The following is a 21,596-nucleotide window of genomic DNA, read 5'->3' on the forward strand; positions in this document are numbered from 1 at the left end:
GTTTTGACTTATTTCACAATTGTTCGATACATAATTCCGTATGTTTTGCTTCATAGTTTTGATGTCTTCGGTATGCATCTGCGATGCAGAAAGTAGTAAAAATACAGAAAAAGCATTGAATGAGCAGGTGTGTCCGAACTTTTGACTGGTAGTGTACGTTTCTGCTCATGTAAAACTTTTTGTACTGCTTGCAAATCACTGTAAAGGAGGTGTTCCTGTGCCATCTGTCAAGCTGAAATTCCACAGTAGGGGATTCTTTTGAGGTATTTGAGTGGGATGGTGTGTCCAAGAGGGTTTCCTTTCATCAGAATCCATTAAAGAGGTAAAATGATTGAATAATCTCCAGGAAAAACTGTTTATATAGGAGGAAAGTCTACAATAATAGGATATTATTTGAGAATGTATTCAGAATTTGGTGTTGTAGTCCCGTCAACCATCTGACTCGTCTGGCAGCTACTGCTATTAGGAGCGTATATGTGTTTATTAGTATGCTGTTTTTGCATTTTACTAACGTTTACTAAGCGATAGATGACTTTATATGTCCCTTCACATGTAAGATTTCTTGTACGGCTTGCAAATTACTGTAAAAGAAGTGTTCCTGTGTCATCTGTCAAGCTGAAAAGACCGTAGGAGTGGTTTCTTTTGAGGTATTTGAGTGGTATGGTGTGTCCTAAAGTGAAGGAGTGATTTTTTTCATCAAAATACATTAAAGAGGTCAAACTATTGAATAATCTCCAGGTAAATCAGCTTATATATGAGGAAAATCTACAATATTGAGATATTATTTGAGAATTTCTTCAGAATCTGGTATTGCAATCCCAACAACCACCTGATTTGCCTGGCAGCTACTGTCATTTGGAGTATATATGTGTTTATAAGTAACTTATTTTTGCATTTTAATAACCAATAGATGACTTTATATGTCACAGGACATGCAAAATGTCTTGTACTGCTTCCAATTTACAATAAATTTGGTAAATATAAAGTTCGGGATGCAAATGATGTTTTTAAACACATTTTAATGAATTTGTTAATTCTGAGCTCCACATTCATCTTAGTTTTTAGATTTTTAAAAAAAATACTTAACTACAAATGCAACACTTTCTAAGGTAACCTGCATTTCTGTGGCTGATGTTGGGATTTAATGGAAGTAGCTTGTTGATGTTGCTCATTTTGCTTCGTGTCGTTGTTGACGCTGTTTGCTGATTCTAATTTGTTGTTTGAGACGTGCAGCATGACGAATCCAACAGGTTCTTCACCTCAAGTTATATCCCTCCACCTCTCTGCTTGCTGTAATTATCCTTTGGCCTGGATAGCCAAGTGTGAAATTTAATTTACACAATCCAATATTAAGTGGCTTTTTGAGCAAAGAATTAGATTGAGATTTTTCCGTCTCTCTCCCTGACCTTTTCCCCGCCATGTTTTTAAATGAGAGTGGTCCTGTGAGCATTGATTTTATAATGAGCCCGGCCCTTCCCCTAAGTGCTTACATTTTATGCTCTTCTCTGGGGATTTTTAACTCCTGGAATAGACTGTTGCTGCTGCGTCAAAGGTTTACCTCATCACTGGAGACCTGTATAGCCACTTTTCTTTGCACAGAGAGTTATTGTTTATCGGTTGGTTGTGAAGATGGAGATTTGAAAAAAGTTTCTAAAAGTCATCGACAGGCTGACATTTCACACCTTCCTCGTGAAATATTTGTTATCTTCTCGGTTACTTGCCTCCGAGATTTGCTTTAAGCCCCTAATTGGGAATTTGCTAATTAAAATTCACACCTAAGACTGTGTTTACGTGTTATTTATCTGATTAATAGCTGACGGAAACCTTCGCGTTGCTCATTCTCGGGGTGTTTGCTCAAACTCCCGGAGCTCTGGCTCTCTTCCCTCCGTTCCTGAGTCCTCGGTGAACGGCCTCGGTGTCTGAGCCGTGTGCAGCTCGTCTCTGTCAGCAGCGTGGAGGGGTTTCCCTGGTGTTTGTGTGTTCAGTCTCCAGGGCTACATGCAATTAAAGCCGACAGGAAGCGGCAGGCAGCCTGACGGCCGTTACCACTGCAGCTCACACACACTGTAGATGCACGTGCACGCTCACGCTCACGCTCGCCAGCTACTGCATATTAATGATACTTGCCCTTGGCGCGTTTGTTTGAGGCGTCGCTTCACGCCTTTCCACACACACACCGCCACCGCCGCCGCCTTCCTTCCGTTCAATCCCCTCCACCTTTGGCTCCTCTGTTCCCGGCCTGTCAGTCAAACGGTCCCGGTGTAGCGACGACGTGGGATTGGCCGCCGCTGACAAAGGCGACGTTGATTGACAAGCGTCGACGGAGGAGCGCATGCAGCGTGTCGGAGCGCTGGGCGGGACCACGCCTGTCAGTCACTTCGGTCCCCGGATCGCTCGTCCGGCCGACGTGGGAATCCTCAACGTCACCTTCGGTTTATCTTTACATCTGATTCCTACTTTTAAGTCTCTTTTTTGTTTGTTTTTTGCTCCTCAAAGCAGACGAAGCTCTCTGCAGTGAGCTCATCGGTCGCAGTGAAACTTTTCCATGGATTTTCCCACAAATCAGGAGATGCTATCTCGAAGCAGCATTATCTCATTTAAAGATATCATCGCCCACACCGTGAATTTTTCTGAACTAATGGAGATATTTGCATATTTCTGCAAGTTTTTAAGAGCGAATTAAATGGCGGGTTATTGACTTGTCTTTCTCGTTTTTTTTTCTTTTTTTGCCTCTCTCCAGGCCTGTTTTCTCTCTCTCTGTCTCAATTCAATTTCAAGGACTTCCACTGGCATGATAACATCTTTACGCTGCCAAAGAATAAGTGCAAAACACATTTCCAGTACATCTCGATTTAGATTAAACAAGGAAACAATAACTGTCGTTCCCTGACTGGCCTACACCTCCTTTGTCTCTTTACCTTCTGTCCTCCTCAGTTCTCCTCTCAGTTTGTTGATAACATTCCCTTAAAGAATCACACCATTTCCAGTTAGTTTTAAAGAACAGAACATGATTTTATTGATCTCACTGCGTCCACAAGGGTGCAGTTTTGAAAATCTTACCCTGAATCTTTGCTCAGACTCACAGTGTGCATGTTGGAATAAATGCTGAAGTCAGTAAACTATATTGGACAACATGGATTGTGCACAAAGTAGATCAGATTCCAGCAATTAGACACATCCTGGATGCTTCTGCAGGAGAAATGAATGTCCAGAGCCACTGCAAGGAGTCTGCAGCATCTCTAAGTAAACACCTCGACGCCTGAAATCTGAATTCTATCCTCACTTGCGCCAAGAAAACTCAGTGGGTGTTAATTATTGTCGTGTGGAAACACCAGTCTGCTCAGTTACAGGAGCAAAAACTACAGATTCTGCTGCGAGATTAAACATCCTAAATGCCGATTTCAAACCACTATCCAGTCGAAACATGTTGGTTTTTGGAATCTGCCAGCAAAGATTTGACAGTGATTTCTGATTTCAGTTCTATTAATTTAGCTTTTTTTAATGAAAACTCAGCAATGAGAGAAACAGTTTGTAATATTAGTGACGATACAGTTTGGAATCTGTATCGTATTGATTTTTTTCAGTCTGCTGGCCAGAAGATTGACATTGATTTCTTTCTAAAATATCTTAATTATTAAATTTTGTTTAGGAAAATGTAGCGATGAAAGACTCTGTGGCTAATATTAGTGATGATAAAATGTAAAATCTGTATCATTTTGACTTTTTTAGTCAGCTCGTGAAATTTTAACGTTGATTTCTTTTTCAAATATCTTTATTATTACATTTTTCAAAAGAAATTGCAGCAATGAAAGGCTCTGTGACTAATTTTAGTTGGAGATCTGTGTTTTATCTTTTTTTTTTCACATCTGTTTGCAAAATTTTGAAATTGATTTCTTTAAAAAATGTTTTTCTACATTATTATTTTCAATGAGAATACAATGATGAAAGCCAGGGTGACTTGTATTGGTGATGACACAGTCTGAAATCTCAAGTTTTTCAATATGCGTGCAAAGTTTTGACACTGATTTCTTTTTAAAATCTTTTTTTATGAAAACACAGCAATAAATGGCAGAGTTTCTAAAATTATTGACGATAAAGGTTGAAATCTGTGTTGTGTTGATTTTTCCAGCCCACTAGCAAAGTTTCACGTTGATTTCTTTGTTAAAGATTAAGTTGAACATTTGATGGAAACCCAACAGAAGACATGCTTTCTGATTTTAGCAATGACATATTTTGAATTCTACATCGTAGTTCTTTGAAATATCTTCATTTAAATAGCGATGAAAGATATTAGTGATGATAGGGTTGAAAAAGTGTATTTTTTTAATTCACTTTTTAATGAAAAATCTGATGAAAGACACGGTTTCTGCTATTTGCGATGAATAAAGGCCAAGTTTTGAATTTCTTTGTTTATTAGTGACAATAGAGTTACTTTTGAATGGATTTCTGAGCTGAACTCTGAACGCTTAAGTAAAAAAAATGGTGAAAAATGTCCATCACTGTTTCTAAAAGCCCAACATGGCGTCCTTAAAGGTTTTGTTTTGTCCCAAACCCAAAGATGTTCAGATTACTGTAATGAAGGAGGAAGTAAACCAGCACAGAAACCAAATGTCCAAGCTGTAATCAAAGAATTTCGGCAGTTTTCCTTAAAAGAAAATGCCCACCCAAATTCATTAATGATCAAAATAGATGATGAATACTTTAATAGTTAACTGATAAATCCCTGCAGCTCTAACACAGATCACACAGTCTTTAACAATAGATATAGTTTGAGTTCATTCTTGACATAAAAAATTGAGAAAACTATTATTGTTAGGTCCAATTAGAAGTTTTTCCTGGACTTTTAACGATACCACATCATCTACAATATAAAATACTAACCTTCAAATGTTTACGTTTTAGGACCATTTTAAAGATTTGGTATTATTGGGGTTTTTTCCATTAAAATGCAATTATGTGTTTATAATCCGTGCAAAACTTTCTGCAATTTTATGTGCTAGTGGTTCCATTTTTAAGTTAATCTCTTACTTTTGTCACTAATTTCAGCTTCTCGTCTTTAACCTTTAGAGTGATTGGACCTTGTAATCTTCCATAAGTGGGTCAAAAATGACGCATATAAGAATCAATGTGGGGTTTTTTGCTATTTTTTGTCATTTTGGTTCAGAAAATCACTTGTGTTATTGTTTGTATTACATTTGTGTCCACACAAGAATGATTTCATGTTGAAAATATGTTTACTTTTCACTTTATAGCACATTTTGAGTATTTTGATGATTGAAAAAGGAGAATGTTACACAGAACAACAATAGATGAATGTCAGCATCCATTCTGTTGAAATTTTTCCACTTGTTTCCTCCAGCTGTTGCTGCTCTCCATCCTTCCAAGTTTGTGTACTTCAACGCCTCTTGTATGATTTTGTCAATGATAAAGAGCTTGGGGCAGCAAAACCAATATCATGATTTCTTTAAAAGTATAAAAAAGTAACTTAAAAATTTAAATGAAATTATATCAGAAACATGTTTTTTGAGGAATAACTGGAAAATGAAATGATAAAAACTTTTGCTTCCAAAGATTTTACCGTAAAACGACCTCACCGGCTCATTTTTGACCCATTTATGCGTCTCAGGGTTAATAGGCTAAATGCAGCTCTACTCTAACTTTGCCACATTGAATCACGTGTTTGTTATCGGTGCCTGTTCCTGGCAGCCTCGTCTTGACAGCGCCACATTGTGTCGCGTCGCCCCTTTTGTTTGTTTGTTTGTTGGAGGCGCTCGGGTGGATTTGTTTTGGTCGGAGGGTCGTGTAAACATGAGCGGCCCCCGGAGCCCCAGTGGGCCCCGCGGATCCCGACCTTCCTCCCCCATTAGCGGGCTTTCAGACAGAACAGGGGGAGTGTTTTGGGCGACACACGCCCGCCGTCGCCCCGGGGTGACGCACGATTCGTCACGTGGCGCTGAGCAGATCCTCTGGCACGACGCCCACCAGAGAGAAGCTTTTAGTTTTTTTCCTCTCTCAACCTTTTCTTCAGATGAACTGACTCAGTTTTACAGCAGCGACTGTTAATATGATTTTTTATCTCTCTCAAGGTGCAAACTCCTTTTCCTGTACCTCGGTGGCGTTCATTGATCTCTCGCTTTCTTTTCTGGCACCTTGAAAAACAACCTGCGTCGAGGTTTTTATTTCGCTTTAAGGCCATAAAACAAAAGTCCGTTCGAGTGTAAAGAAAACTCACATTGATGGGGTTTTGCTTCACTGAAACCAAGGTGCATTTTTAACTCTTTTTTATCGTATTGTTCTGCAGATTCAGGACTGTAATTGTATACATCAAGAGGACATCTGCAGCATAACAGTGGCTCTCTTGCTCATAATTTTTTTGAGCGTTTCTCAGACGCTGCCATCAGTTTTGAGATTGATGTCTCGCCTCCTTAGACAGGCATTTGTTTTCATTAATTTCATTTTGTTTTAAAATCAATTTGAAAGGACTCAAAGCTTCGCCAGAGGTCGGCCATCCATCACGGTGAACGTTTACCCACCTTTATTTGTTGTCAAAGTTAATGCAGTTGTAGAAATGGATGCCCCGCGATCTTAGATTCACCCAAAAAGTGCGTTATTTCATCAGAAAAATGAATCCAGAAGACAGGAACAGACAGTACGGGCGTCCCGGAAAAGATATCTTTTCTCATTTGTGGCATTAAAATGCAGACCAGACTATTGGATGACCTCGGGGAGTTTTCAAAACGATGCTTTGTCTGACAGACATTATGACGAGATCCAAGAGTCTGCAAGGAGATTTCAACAGCGAAACTGTTATTTTCCTCATTTCAGGAGTTTTACTGTTTCATCTAAAGTCATCTGGGGTTTCCTTCCACTTAGACGTAATGTTTTTCCTTTCAGACGCCACCCATTCTCTCATTAATGGCAAAAATTTCACAAATAAGAGACGAAACTGGAATAGAAAACATGCCAGACTCACATCCAGACCATAAAACACGGTGATTAGCATGATGAAGTGAGCGTCGCTAAAAATCAATCTCCTGTAAATAAAAGGTGCTTGTGTTTCGTACGGAGGAAAACGGTGTTGGGACTGTAAATTTGCACTGTTTACGCTCTAAACCTGTCCCTTGCTTTTATTGTTTCCTCCGGGTTTTTTTTTTTTTTTGCCCTTCTTTTCCGTCCTCTAATTGGCTCTCGAAGGGAAGCCATTTTGGAGCGGTTTTAATTACATCGTAAAGGAGGTTTTGCTGCAGCTGCACAGTTGGCCGTGTGGGCTCGTTGCAATATGAACGCTGTATATCACAGGACGCCCACGGTCCGCCGTGTTGTGCTGATCCACGTTGAGTTTTCTGAGGATGTAGCGCCGACAGGAAACTAGACAATATATAAGAGCCGGTAGGGTCTGACCGATTTATGGGCCCAATATTTGGCTTTTATTAAACATCTCAACTTGGCCGGTTAGTTTGATCCACCTTGTATCTCCTCTGCTCGCTGTAAGACCGGACTGTGAACCCATGAACCCAGCAGCGGTGCTAAATCTTCACTCTTTGCCAAGATTCAGTTAACCTTTGCAATTTTGAAATTTGACAGCAGTAAAAACACTCAAAACGTCGTTCTTTTAGCCTGAAATCTGATGAATTTTCCTAAAGTGACCCAAAATACGCCCTAAGTTCTTTAAAAATAATATATTTTTGTACGGGTGCTACAAATTTGAGCTGAAATTTGTTGAGATGGATTTTAGATCTCCCACTGATTCCAGCCCCTCTGATGAAGACGGTTAGTTCCACACTGAGTTCCATACAATTAAAGTTTCCTACCACTGCTTTAAATGCACAGACTAGCTCATGATAATCATTTTATTACTTATGTTTCGTGTTGTAAGTGCTAAATGTTGAATTAAAGTTGATAATTATGATTTCTTATGATGAGTTTAATGGTTGCAGTGGTTAAACATGATTATATTATGAACTTCAACGGTTCCTAAATGTTGGTGACATTTCCAAATTCAGTCAAATATATCTAAAGCATTGTGGCTTTTACGTTTTTTTTTTGTAAAAGAGGACATGATACGGTGTAATTGTAGATGTTTTTCTCCAGAAACAAATGTTGATAAAATTTAAAAAATACACCCTGCCTGCTCTCTGAAACATTTATTAAGGATAAATCATACATTTATTAATGTGACATAAGCTGTTTAGACAATATAAATAGTTTAAAATTTGGTATAGACAGTCACAATGAGGGAGTTCACACTGTGAAAGCATAAAATATGAACAGTATGTCAGAGTTAAGTGGAGAGTTTTATTCTTCCGTGCTGCTTTTTTTACGTTTTCTGACAGTATTTGAGGAAAAAAACAGTAAATTTATCAAATAGTGGAATAAAGCATCAGATATAGACCAAATAAATCCCCAATAAGCTTTTCCTTTTGAATATATACTCAAAGCAAATGAGCAATATGTGTAAAAGGCTGCAGTTCATGTGTGCGTCTGTGAGGGATTTGTCATTACGCCAAAAAACACGTCCACCAGGGTCAACCAAGGTCCTGCCGGGAAGCCTCACCACGCATTAATGCAGTTATCATGCAGCTAACTATTTAATCCATTAATCATTTGATGCAGAATATTGATTAAAAGGGTTGGGATGATTTACAGCCCTGAACTAACAGCCCTGCAGATCTGTAACCAGAGACACACGACCAGATCTGATAAATCCACTTAGCCTCCAACTATCCATCAAACATCTCAGTGAACCCAAAGGAATAATGTTTAAAAAAAAATCATAAAATCTGCAGGAACCTGGCACTTCAAAATAAGAGCCAAGTTTGTCTTTAAAGCACATTTTATGCACAAAGCTTTATGTAGTCAGTTAAAATGCTAAGAACTTAAGAAAAACTGTGAATTCAAATTAAAAGATTGCAAAAATAGATGAAGTGAATAAAAGTGCAGACAAGTAAAGCCTGAAAGTGGCACAGAAGTCTTCACTGAATTGCGCTTTGGTGTGATTTAACTGGACATGAAACAATAACCTGCTGAATTTATTAGAAAATATGCAGTGAATACTTAACAAAACCATGCAGTGCCTTTAGATTTTTAAATATTCTTGCAGATTGCTAAAAAAAAATCATGTGTGAAAACATCCAAGTCGCTTCTTCATCTCCAATGCCATTTAGCTTGGGCTTTTTTTCAATATTAACTCTTTATTTAGTTGATTAAATGTAAGGAAATTAACTAATTACCACCACAGAGCTCAGAGATAAGGCTCCTAATATTGTTTAGTCGCTCAACCAGTAGCACAAAAAACCCAAAATCTGAAGTGAGAACCTTCAATTTTTTTGTTTTTTTTCCTTTTGATAAATGTCAAATAATAATTCAGTGCAGCCTTAGAATCAAACCTTGTTGGTATTTTGGCGTTTTTACCTGTTCTTCGGTGCTTCCTGTAGCTTCTTTCTGCTTCTCCACGTGTTTTTCGCCTCCCACCAGAATAACCCCCGACCAGGTACTGCAGCGCTTTAATAATCTGCCCACATTTATGAGTCCGAGCCCATAGATCAGTGTCAACGCGCCGACCTGCGAGGACATCAGTCAGATCAGATACAGACTAATGAAGGCCTGCTCGCGTTACCTCCACCGTCAATCAAACGCGCCGCCGGTTAATCATCGGCATCTCGCTCATTAAGAAACACAGATCCCCGCTGAGATTCAGTCCGGGTCTTGCGTTTGGCTCGGTGTCCTTGTCGCCCAACTCCATATATTACAATAAAAGGACGGGGCGGCTAACGTTTAGCTCTCCATTTACATTCCACTCAATAACCTGACGTGTTTTTTCCTCTGTAGTAAAGAATGAACGAGCCGGTGGAGGATCAGAGTAGGCCTGATTAGGAGCTGATTTATTGTTGTTGGACAGTCTGCCCAGCTCACAATGCATATTTGTGCACCACAGGTTCAATAAAAAGATCATTTTATTAACAGTTACTCTCAGTATTTTCCAAATTGTTGTTTTAAAATCATAGAAAATGAAAATGGTCATTGTTTTGCCTAAAAACAACTCTTTTGAGGCGACATAATAAGTCCAAACGTATTTTTTTTGTCCGGAGAAATGAGTGAAAGTACCCGAATAAGCGAATAAATTAATTCTACGCGGTTGTAATTAACCTCTTAAACATTCATTTTATGAAATTTTGAGCCTATTGTGTTCCAAAGTGAGAAGAACATGTGGATCAGACATCAGTTTAATCAGTTTTCTGGCATGACATCAGTATAATTTCGGCCTCTTACCTGGTAGCAGAGGTTTTGTCACCATTAAAATGGATGAAGTGCACCACACTACATCTTTCCATTTGCCGCTGCGCAAAATAAAGTAAAGTCAAATATGAAACTTGCCTTTGAAGTTTGAGCTCAGTTTAAAGATGTCAGTGTGCTGAGATCTATGAGGCCTTGATTGATTTTTTTCAGAGATATCTTTCAAACTGAAGAGACAAATGCACGTGCATCACTTCACTCGCTGCAGATTTTAAAGGTTCAGTAATTGTCAGACAAAGTTAAAGACTGTGTCAGAAATCTTAACCGGTGATGCTTTAAAACAAAACTCAACTAATACCTCCTCACAGCGTGTTAGCTCTTCAATTCTGTGTGAGTAATGAAAAAGAAGTCACTGTTCGCCCTGCTTCACATTTATCAAGCAAAGTAGCTTAAATTGATCAACACGGTGCTTTTTTGATTTGTCTGCTACACATTTTTGCTTTTGGAGCAGTTTTCCTCCAGAATCAGACTCCACCTTTAGCTGTGTCTCCTAAAAATTGCTGTGGAAGTTCAACGAGATTGAGAGAGGATGAGGAGGCAGAGAGACACACTGGAGACTCATGACTTGTGAGTATGGTTTACTGAAATCAGGAGAAGTGACACCAACAGAGCAGCAGTTCTTGCCAGCATCAGTTCTGAGGATTCTCTCTGACCTTTGGGTGTTTATTGCAGTTGGGAGAGGGTTCAGATTTAGATTACAGACCAACATGGAGACAACTCATCTGCTTAGTTACAGCAGAATAGACAATATCTAACCTTGACCAAAGTCCTAACATCTTCCTCCGACAGCATCTGTCTGTCACAAGGCTGTATTAGGGCCAGATAATATCCGAACATGAACACTTCCTCAGGCCCACAGAGGTTCAAGGGGAACAGGGACCAAAGGTGGCAACCTGCTCTAACCTGTGGGATAATTTGGGATGGTGTAAGCTAACAGCTGCAAGAAAATACTTCATCAAGAGGAAAGAGTCGTTAATTCTTGAAAAAAAATTACATTTCTAAACAATTAAATGCATGTTTAATCAAGCTTCTAAGGAAACTGTATATATTTTCTACAATAAATGAGGAGGAAGCTTCAAAAAATGTTGTGAAAGGTTCGTATTTTCACCCGAACCGTAATATTTTCTTAAATCAAACCAACCAGCAAGTGACCAATAAAGCTCAAGGTACAGAATAACGGTGCCACATGAGGCATGAACCTTAGTCTTCTGGACTGGTCTGACATCGACTTTGTGTCTCCTTCGAACTGAAAGTGTTTCCTGTCCTGTCATAGTTTTTACATTTGGACCATAAATACATTTCTGTCTGATCGTAAAAGCAGTTTTAGCGGTGCACATGACTTTTTGTGTGACGGGGTTCCACCTTTCAGCAAACCTCAGAGTCTTATTGGTTAACTGGTCTTTTCTCCAACATGATAAACTGAGTAAAATCACTGTCATTTCGAACAACATCGTCTCGTCTCCTGTACCGAGCGGTGCAGTCAGTCATTACTGCTCGACGAGGTTCCTGCGGGGATTTGTGCCGAGACGAGTGCAGAGGAGCAGTTCGACATTTCATTGTGGTCACGTATCCGGCAGACAGAAAATGACAGTTTGCTCAGGTGTATGAATGAAGATATTGTGTTTGCTGCCGAGAGACTGACTGGCACATTTTCGCCCCCTCCACCCCCCAAAAAGCAAACTTTTCTCTAAAGTTTTTTTCATTTATCCAGGGGAAAGCTTGCTCAGCATGCACGCTGGTCTTCCACTGACATCCTGGAAGCTGTCCAATATTCAGCAGTTGGTGGTTAAGTGTCTGATGCCAGAGAAAGTTCCTCTTCATTCGCCGCTTCTTGCCCAGGTGTTTACAGCCAGTCAGCAGGATTTCATTTCTGCTCAAAGCACCACTTATCCTGCCTTCACTCTTAAGCTGGTGGTTTTGTGTTCGGGATTCAAAAAGCGAGTTGTCACAAAGTTAGTTTTTTTTTTTTTTAATCCGTGAAGGTCAGAGCACGTTAACGAGGCCAATTTTGATAACAAATCCCATTATCTGTCGCCTGAATCCACCGCTTCCACTCATTAAGCACACAGTGACCCTTTCGCTTTCGTGTTGTTTCAGCTTCTGAGGTTTCGAGTGTGGAAAGAGATCAAACTCGTACGAATAAACACAGATATAAAGAAGGCTGTTTCCCGAGAGGAGACGATTAATCAGCAGTTAATGACAAACGTGTGTGTTGTGGCTCTGTATTGAAGAAAATCATTGAAGAAGCTTCATCAAGTCTACTGAGAAGAGTTTGGACTTTTCCTTCACAGCTAGCTTTAGTCTGAATCAGATCTTGTGTTTAAATGACTGTAAAAGCACTCAGTTGATTATTTTGTTTTTTCCCTGAGTTGTAGTTTGACTGACTGGATGTAGACTTTGGATATAAATACGTAACTTCCCTCCTCTTTCTACCTTTTCTACTTTCAGTCATTTTCAAAATCCCCTCCTAGCATCAACCTGCGTGCTGAAAAATGTGTACAGGATGTGGATCGTGCAGGAAGGCAACCCTGTTTGGTTGTTTTTTGTGACATTCATAATTTTTATGGCAGTTCTGCCTCCTCTATATTGCCAGGGCATCATCACTGCATCCCGGGCTAAACACCAATTAAAAAACTGTGGTTGCTTTAAAGAAATGCTCCCATAAGCTGAGCGATAACGGGGTGCAACCAGACCATTGTCCGGCGGTGTGGGAACAAGTTACAAGTTTAAAGAAACCAAAGAAGGTCACATGAATGTCTGAAGGTTGCACAAAGGTTTAAAATCCACAGTGAACACGTGTTTTGGGGATTTGCATCATACGGAGTGGGAAAATCAGATCAAATTAGCTAACATAGACTTAATTATTTTAATCTCTGTATTGATTTCTTCAGTATTTTTGCACCTACACGTCAGGTTTATGTGTTGGTTCCATGTGAAAGTTGCACGCTGGTCCACAGTGTCTGCTATGAGGGGCTTCAGTTGTAATTATGTCAATTATATGGAGGTCCTTCGAATGAAATTGTCCACCATTTGTCAGTGTCTCTTACGCCATCGCTAGTTCCCGGCCGTGTGACAACAGTGACTAATCTGGCGCCGTCTTCCCTCCTGCAGGAGCTCTGCCGGCAGCGGATGGCGGTCAAACCTCCAGCCGAGCGTCAGGAGCCCATCTCCTCCAGGATCAACAGCGTCTCGTCCCAGTTCAGCGACGGCGGTCCGGCCGTCAGCCCCTCAGCACGGAGCAGCATCTCCTCCTGGAGCGAAGAGCCCGCCCACTCCAACATGGACATCTCCACAGGTCACATGATCCTGGTGAGTCTCCTGATAGGCCGCTTTGGTTGTGACCAGCATGCGGTCGTCGGTTGTATTTCTGAGTTTGTTTGCAGACTTCTATGAGCTCGACAAAGTTCAAAAGCAACCAGATGAACACCAGTAAGTGCTGAAAAGTCCCAGCAGTTCTGGTGATCTGTCAGGTAGACCTCAGGAGATTTAACTCATGTTTGGTTCCCCAACATTTTCCTCTTTCACATGCTCATGCACTACCATCCGAATGTTTGGGGTGACACAGACAATGTCATGTGCTAACATAATTCTACAAGGGTTTTCTAATCATCAATGAGCCTTTCAACACCATTAGCTAACACAATGTAGCATTAGAACACAGGAGTGATGGTTGCTGGAAATGTTCCTCTGTACCCCTATGGAGATATTCCATTAAAAATCAGCTGTTTTAAGCTAGAATAGTCATTTACCACGTTAGCAATGTCTAGACTGAATTTCTGACTCATTTAATGCTATCTTCATTGAACAAAAACTGCTTTTCTTTCAAAAATAAGGACATTTCTAAATGACTCTTAACTTTTGAATGGCAGGTAATGGTGGGGCTGGTACAAGTTAACTGGATTATATCTGGAATTAAATGCATTATTTTGTCCTAAAATATTTAGTGGAAACTGAACCAAAAAGTTCAGATCCTAAACCAGAGAATCCAAGGTTTTCATCTTTCTTCTAACAATTGGTACATTAACGATGTCTGGATTGTATTTCTGATCCATTTCATGTTATCTTCATTGGAAAAAAAGATTTTCTTTCAAAAATAAGGACATTTCTAAGTGAGCCCAAACTTTAGAAACAGTAGTGTGTATTGCACAGACTCACCAATAGCACTTCTGCATCACCAGTGGCATAAATGCGAGGGTTGTGTTTCCATTTATTTGGTGTGAATGTGCATCCATCATCCACATACCTCCCATCTTACACATTTAGAGTTGATGAAAGCACTTTTGACTCTGAATTTAGCTCATTTTATGTTTCACTCGCGAATAGTTAGCCTATTTCTAGTCATCTGAATCGCTCCACACATCTGCAGGTTTTCAGCAAATTCAAATAGCTCCTGTTGTGCTCATAAATGGCTGTTATCCTTCAGACAACCCAGGTAGTCAGAGATGTGCAGACGCGACTTAGAGTGGAACTGTAATCATTGTGCACCAGGCGACTACAAACCATCCATGAAAAACAGTGACAAAAGTGCAAACATTGTACTGATTTCTGCAAGTTGTTCTTATAATAGCATAAAAAAGGCTGAAATAAACTAGCAACACCTGCTGCATATGACACAAGCGGCACGGACACGCCACTGAAACCAAAACAGCCCAACATGAACACTTTTTCATCATAAATAATTCATCCCAGTCAGATTATCAGGCTAATTCTCCCAAAAGGAATTTACAAAGTAGGAGCATTTCAAAGTTAATTCAAATGGTCTTCTAATTATAATATGGCCAAAGAATATCTGCATGTTTCATAAATTGGTTGAATGGTCAGCTTCTCTGATGTTCTTCTATTCCAGTGTAATTTTTATCACCTTTATGGTATTTTTCTGTCCTCCCCAGTTCAACCAGTATTTGTATTTTTTGCCGCCTTCACTCTGGTATCTCTTTTCTGCATCTCATTTTTGTCCCACTTCTCTTTTTTCCTCTCATCTCGTTGCCTTTCTCATCATTCTCCCTGTGTCGTTGGCTTCTTTTTTCTTTTTTTTTTGGTTTCCGTACATCTCATTACACCCACAGTTTCTATAAGCAGCCTTCTTACCCCCTTCTATCCGGCAGATGAAAATCTCTATTGAACCTCGGTCGCATTCGGAGCGCCATCATAATTGCGATATAAGGCTGCTCACTTCAGCAGCCCCCCCACCCACATCGCCCACCCTCTCTCTCTCCATGCATTGTGAAGCTGCCGGCAAGATGTGACGGAGCGGCCTTTCTGATGTGTTCAATAGGCACAAAGATACTAATTACCCCAGAGATTTGCACCACAGTTGTGTTTCGGGAGGAACGACTCCCAGCCGCTGCAGAGAGAGCGTCTCTGTTGTTTTTTTTGCACCGGCACAACACCCAAGTCGAAGCGTTTCTTCGTTTTCTAGCCGTTTTTGAAGCTTCGAGGCCACGTGCCGATGAGAATAGACTTGCAAGGTCTGAACTCCTTCAGGTACGTTTGCTTTGTCTTCCGTCTCGGCAGATCAGAGGGATGAAACGAAGCGGCACTGATGTTTTGTCGACTGTTCAGTGGGCGTGTGGGCCGCAGTGTGGTCAGGAGGGTTATTGAATTTGTTAAATTATACAGACTAATATTTAAATGGTGTGAGGGCTGGAAGGAGATGGACTGAGTGGTTCTAATGTGGTCGTGATGATTAATTCTGTGTAGGTGATGGAGAGGAATGTAAATGTCCTCTCAGAGAAACTTCAAAAAGTCCACAAGACATTTTCGCCTCCTTTGAAAGACTTTTGTGTTTTCTGATAACACGACACCATCAGTACCAGCAGATTGTTGTCTCATATAGAAAGTAAAACTGTTGTTTTAACGCCACAAAGCCTTCCTACAGATAGTCACAGTTTGGTTCTCTGTAACCCATCAGTAACAACACATACAGTAGATACTGGAGGAATCCAAAGAACCTTGGATATTTTAAATTTTGTAGATTTTTTCCTCTAATTGCAAGTAATGGCAACATAAATATCATTAAAGTGTGGTGATGAAATGTGACTAATGGTATTACCAAGATACAGTTGAGGTTAATCAATTAAAACACAGTTGTAGCCAAAAACATTTTTGACATTAATTGCATCCACAGGCTACACAAAGGACAACAGATTGACAATGAATTAATTTACAGAAGAGAGTTCTTAGATTACCTGTTACCTTTTGAACCGTGGTCATGACATTTCTTTGATTTTAATGTGTTTAGTGGCTTGTTGCTACCTTGTTGTTTTGGTTTTATGACAGTATTTATATGAAATCTAAACCAGTATAAAGGCTTAGATGGGTTTCTTTGTTTACTCTTTGGATGCATCGAGTTTATTGACTGTTAATATCTTGGTTCCAGAGGTGACCATATTTGGATGAGAGGAAGTGAGAACCAGAGGACTCAATCTGTACCATTAGCATATCAAATGCTAATTTAGCTGCTGAAGTTAGCACTTCAGCTAGCTTGGCAAACATGATCCGTCTGTTAATTGTGATGCTAATTTTAGAAGTGAAAAACAAGCTTAAGACAAAATGCTAACATTTAACAGCTGACTCCTTTGAATACAGAACAAGATATTAGGGGCCAAAATGTTAGCGAACTTTCTAAAACTGAGAACTCAGTGAAAAGGTCAAAGTTTTGAGACAAAAACACAGAAATCAATCAGAATACAACAGGTCTAGTTCACTATTATTGCACTTAAGGACAAGAGTAAATAGATCCTTCAGAAAATACAGCAGACTTACCCACTATAGTCGTAAACAGAATTTTATTGAATAAGTGCAGTTGGCATAACACAGAAAGGCCAAGAATTATCAAATCAGAAATTTCAAATACTACAATCCAAGACAAATTACTTCATAGGAATATTTGAACGAGTGTGAAAAAAAGCAAGCGGGCTTCATGATGGTAGAAAATCTGAGAAAAATGTGTGAAAAAATCTGTTAGCTAGTCAAATGACCCAAGTAGAGGAGGATGTCTTAGCTAAAAAAAAATAACTTTGCTATATCCCTACAGCCTATAACCTGGACAGACAAACCAAAAACAGCTTGCAGCTATTCAAATGCTGCCATAAATACTCATAGCCACGCCCTGAAGCAGTTTTATTGTCTATTCATGCCTTAATTGGAACTCGGTGTACTAAATAGGCATAATAATGCATTGAAGGAGACCTGAAACAAACAAATGAAACCATGAACCTATTAGAAAAATGTTTACTAAGGTAACAAGTCAAGTGAAACTAATGGTAATTTCCTCATAAACTTCTGTACAATTTGAGTGGCCCCCTGCTGGAAAAAATGCAGTTTTAAGAAATTGTGCTTTTTTGCTTTTTCTGTGGTGTGGATTTGATATACTGACCAGTAAGTTCATAAAGATCTACACATGTTAATTTTGATTGTGAAGATAAATATAAGTATAGATTATGTTTTTGAGTGTTTTCTGCGGTGCCAGTAACAATGCGGGAAATGAGAGGCATTTAGTGAATTAAGAGCAGATCTTCATAGAGCAGCAGATTTAAACCCATTGTGTTTGGCAGTTGCATTATAAACATAAAACACCTTGAATGCAAACGGACTCCTTTTAGCTATGAATATGTCCGTTTAGCGGTAATAAACCCGTCGAAATGGGTTGGATTTTATCGGAGCTGATGGTGTATTTAACTGTTTTTTTTTGCCGCTGAGGGAATAAAAGAGGACGAGTCACCGAGGAGATCTGCAATTCTTGGTGATTATGTGTGATTTTTACCAGGAGCTCTTCAGTTATTTTACTGATAATTCACTGCAATTTTGCAGGAAAAAAAGAAAAAGAAAAAGCAGAGAGAGTGCTGGAGAGCAGAGAGGTTTAGGGATGCCCAGAGTGTTTCAGCACCTCGGACAGCTCCACTCTCACAGAAAGGGGAAGAAACTGCAGAACGACCGTCCTCCCACAGCGAAAACCTTCCACAGAGAAGTTACGTAACACCAGCGCCGTGTGGAAACCATGTATGTCTGAAATGTCAGGAAGCAAAAAGAAAGAAAAAAGAGACACATCCTTGTTTTTAACCAGACCAGTGTGTGTTTTCCTCTGGGTTTTGGAACCTTTCACAGAACCCAAAGGTCAGCTTGTTTTCTCAGCCCACAGAAGGGCACAAAAAAGTTTTATAAAAAGGTTGTTGTAGACCGGCGACAATCTGGGAAATTGCTGTTTAGTGTCTCTTACCGCCCACCAGCCACAGGTAGCCTCTTTTCATCCATCCTTTTCATCCTTTCATTCAGTAATTTTCTTTTAGTCATGACTAGTTTTACCTCTTTTATCATCCGCCACGATCTTTCTTTCACTGCTTTTTTATTTTTCTTCACTCCTTCCTCCCCTTTTCTTTCTTTCTTTTACTTGTCAGTCTTTTATGTTTCCTTCCATTGTTATTGAGTTTGTGTTCACTCTTTTCCTCTGTGACTTTATTTACAGTTTTCCAAACATTTTCAAACTTATTTCTAATTCACATTGTGACATAAACTAGAGGCAGGGTGGAGAGTTTACATGGCAACATTTTGGTTTGTTTTTTTGAACAGATCACAAAAAAGAGACCGAATCCATCACAAAGTGAAAAAGCAAAAGAGGGGGTTAGAAACAGTGTGGTTTAATCCACAGAAAAATCTGAGTTTTATATAATTTCTGTAAAATTTTATGGTCTAGATTTTAGTGGCAAAGTGGTCTAATACACAGCCCAAACATAGCGTTACAGTGGTGCTTCCAATGTTTGGCCATTCTGGAAAACACAAAACTTTGAACCCATTTTTCTCAAAAACTACAGAAAGTGGGTCAGACCATTCTGCCTTCAAACCCTTCAAATGTAAAAATAGATTTGTTAAGCTACAGAACATTTTATTCCTACAAATGCTGCAAAACATTTTTTCTGGGTTTATTTACTGCTTTTTTTTCAGATTTTTGCAAAATTGTCAAAAACTTTAACTCTAATTTATACAAAGCCAAAAAATTGTACCTGATGTGATCCGAGATTGAGATTTTCTGTTCTGTAAATTACACAAATTTAGGTTTTAACAAAACAATACTTAATGTTCAGAAATCTCCTCTTCAGATTTCAACAAACTTTCCAGTTTTATTTCTGTCTATGTTCTGAAGGTTTTCAACAGACATATTTGTTGAATTACAGAACATTTTATCCCTAAAAACACGATGAAAAATACACATTTTCTGGCTGCATTTTGTGACTGATATGGTGATGAAATAAAATATTCAGAATCCCCTTTGGAAAAAGCCAGAAACAGGAACGTTGAACCTGATTTCATCCAATGCTCAGAGTTTTGTTCTGAACAAAATTTGGAATTTTTAACAGGAAATTACCTCTTTTTCATATTCAAACAGACAATTTAAGAAAACTTCAACTCAGTTTTCTCAACACCTACAGAAGGCAGGTTACACCACTCTGCTTCCAAACCATTCAGATATTCCATCTGCCGCCCTCGAGTGAGGCGACCGTTGAGCGATTAATAAAAATCAGCAGCTTCGAATAAAAGGAATAACGCTGATAATGAGCTGCCGACCCTCCCACCTCTCCAAAAAAATTTTTAAAAATTAATTGCCTCTCATAAACCCCTGGCAAATTCCATGTCATCATCCACCCACTGATTTTAATTTGAGGAGAAACAGCTTTCACCATCTTATCTAAGTTAATGTATTACTCGATCCCATGCGACCAAGAAGCCCCTCCACGCCACCGCCTCCCACCCGCATCCTCTCTGGCTGCTGCCTTAAGAGGATTAGGCGACTCTATATATAAAGCACATTATCTTGTCTTTTGTTGCCGACCAAGTAAGTGTTATAGATTATACTGCAGCGGGAGCCTCCGTCCAGATTAACCGTGCCAGGAGTTTTGTTGTGGGTTTTTTTTTCAGGCCTGCTGGGATGTGATCCGTGGAGTTGATAGGTCACAGGGCAGAGGCTGGAGGAAGAATGGGCTCCAGGAAATGGATGTTAAATCGCTCTAATGTGGTCGGCTGAGGAGGAGGAAGCCGAGAAGCTGGGCTCACGTATCAGGATGATGTCAGCTTCTGACTAAAAATAACAGACGGATGCTCGGCGGTGATTGATTGTGTGTTTGTTGTAGAAATCACCAGTCTGGAGACCCGAACCAACTGATGCAACGCTCCGCAAACACAGAAATGATTAATTCACTTTAGCGTGGTAAATGTGAGGCTTCGGTTTTAAACTTTCTTTATTAGTAAAGGTGGGATTTCACCTCCTGTAACCATGTCATTGATTTGTTGTTCTATGTATTAGGGGAAACAATGGCACATGGTACATTTTTTTGTTTGTCTGTTTTTTTTAAAGGACACAAAAATCACAAGAAAAGCATTCAGAGAGCTCAGTGCTCCACTAAGTCTGCTCAATCGTATGATTTCCAACAGATAAGTCCCGATAAGTCCACAATGGTGGATTTGTTGTAGAATCCCAATCATGTGATCGTCGGCAGGCAGTTAGATGTAGTGTTCACTTGTTACCATGGTTACAGTGACGTTGTGCCGCTTTCTGGCAATGAGACAGAAATCTTTAACAAATCTGTGGATCCAGACTATAAGCTGCATCACTGCCAAAATCTAATCACTTGGTCCTTGTGTCATTTATGACCTTCACTGAAAATTTCATTCAAATCCATTATTGTATTTTTGAGTAATGTTGTTGACAGACAGACGTACAGACAGACAGACGTACAGACAGACGTACAGACAGACAGACGTACAGACAGACGTACAGACAGACGTACAGACAGACAGACGTACAGACAGACGTACAGACAGACAGACGTACAGACAGACAGACGTACAGACAGACAGACAGACAGACAGACGTACACAGATCATCATAGAACTTCACTGCGTTAATTGGCGGAGTAACAAAAGAACATTGCTCAAAAGAAACACAGGTAAAATAAAAACTGGGTAGCAGCATGTCCATGGACTGTAGTGGATAGTCTGTTAAAGGAATATGAGTGGTTTCCTTTTTCAATTCTTCGTTGTTTTTTCAAAGGGTTTTGAAATGGAATAATAAAGTTAAAGGGGAGACAAAACTTACCACCCATTTTTTCAATTTTCTTCTTTTTAAAACCCAACTTAAATGAGATTTCTTCATCCAATTTGCATTTTATTCTCTTAATTTTACGAAACTTCAAAATATTCTCCATGTTTTTGTTTTGGTTGACTTCTAACTAATGTTACAGATATTTATCGACAGGTAAAATATCTATAATGTAGTAGATATTTCATGTAACATCCAGCCTGTTTCCTCT

The 21,596-nt window shown here is 39.5% G+C and overlaps 1 protein-coding gene across 2 annotated transcripts in view; it reads left to right on the top strand.

Moving 5' to 3' along the window:
* LOC110963949 (receptor-type tyrosine-protein phosphatase N2-like) overlaps positions 1-21,596 on the top strand; it is a 280,181-nt gene that overhangs the window by 199,330 nt on the left and 59,255 nt on the right. For both annotated transcript variants that reach the window (XM_051953002.1, XM_051953003.1), the window contains one exon: positions 13,405-13,602. In XM_051953002.1, the coding sequence (XP_051808962.1) occupies positions 13,405-13,602 (198 nt within the window). The remainder of the gene's footprint in view (positions 1-13,404; positions 13,603-21,596) is intronic.

This window comes from Acanthochromis polyacanthus, chromosome 9 (genome assembly GCF_021347895.1).
Source record: "Acanthochromis polyacanthus isolate Apoly-LR-REF ecotype Palm Island chromosome 9, KAUST_Apoly_ChrSc, whole genome shotgun sequence".
In the NCBI taxonomy this organism is placed as follows: domain Eukaryota; kingdom Metazoa; phylum Chordata; class Actinopteri; family Pomacentridae; genus Acanthochromis; species Acanthochromis polyacanthus.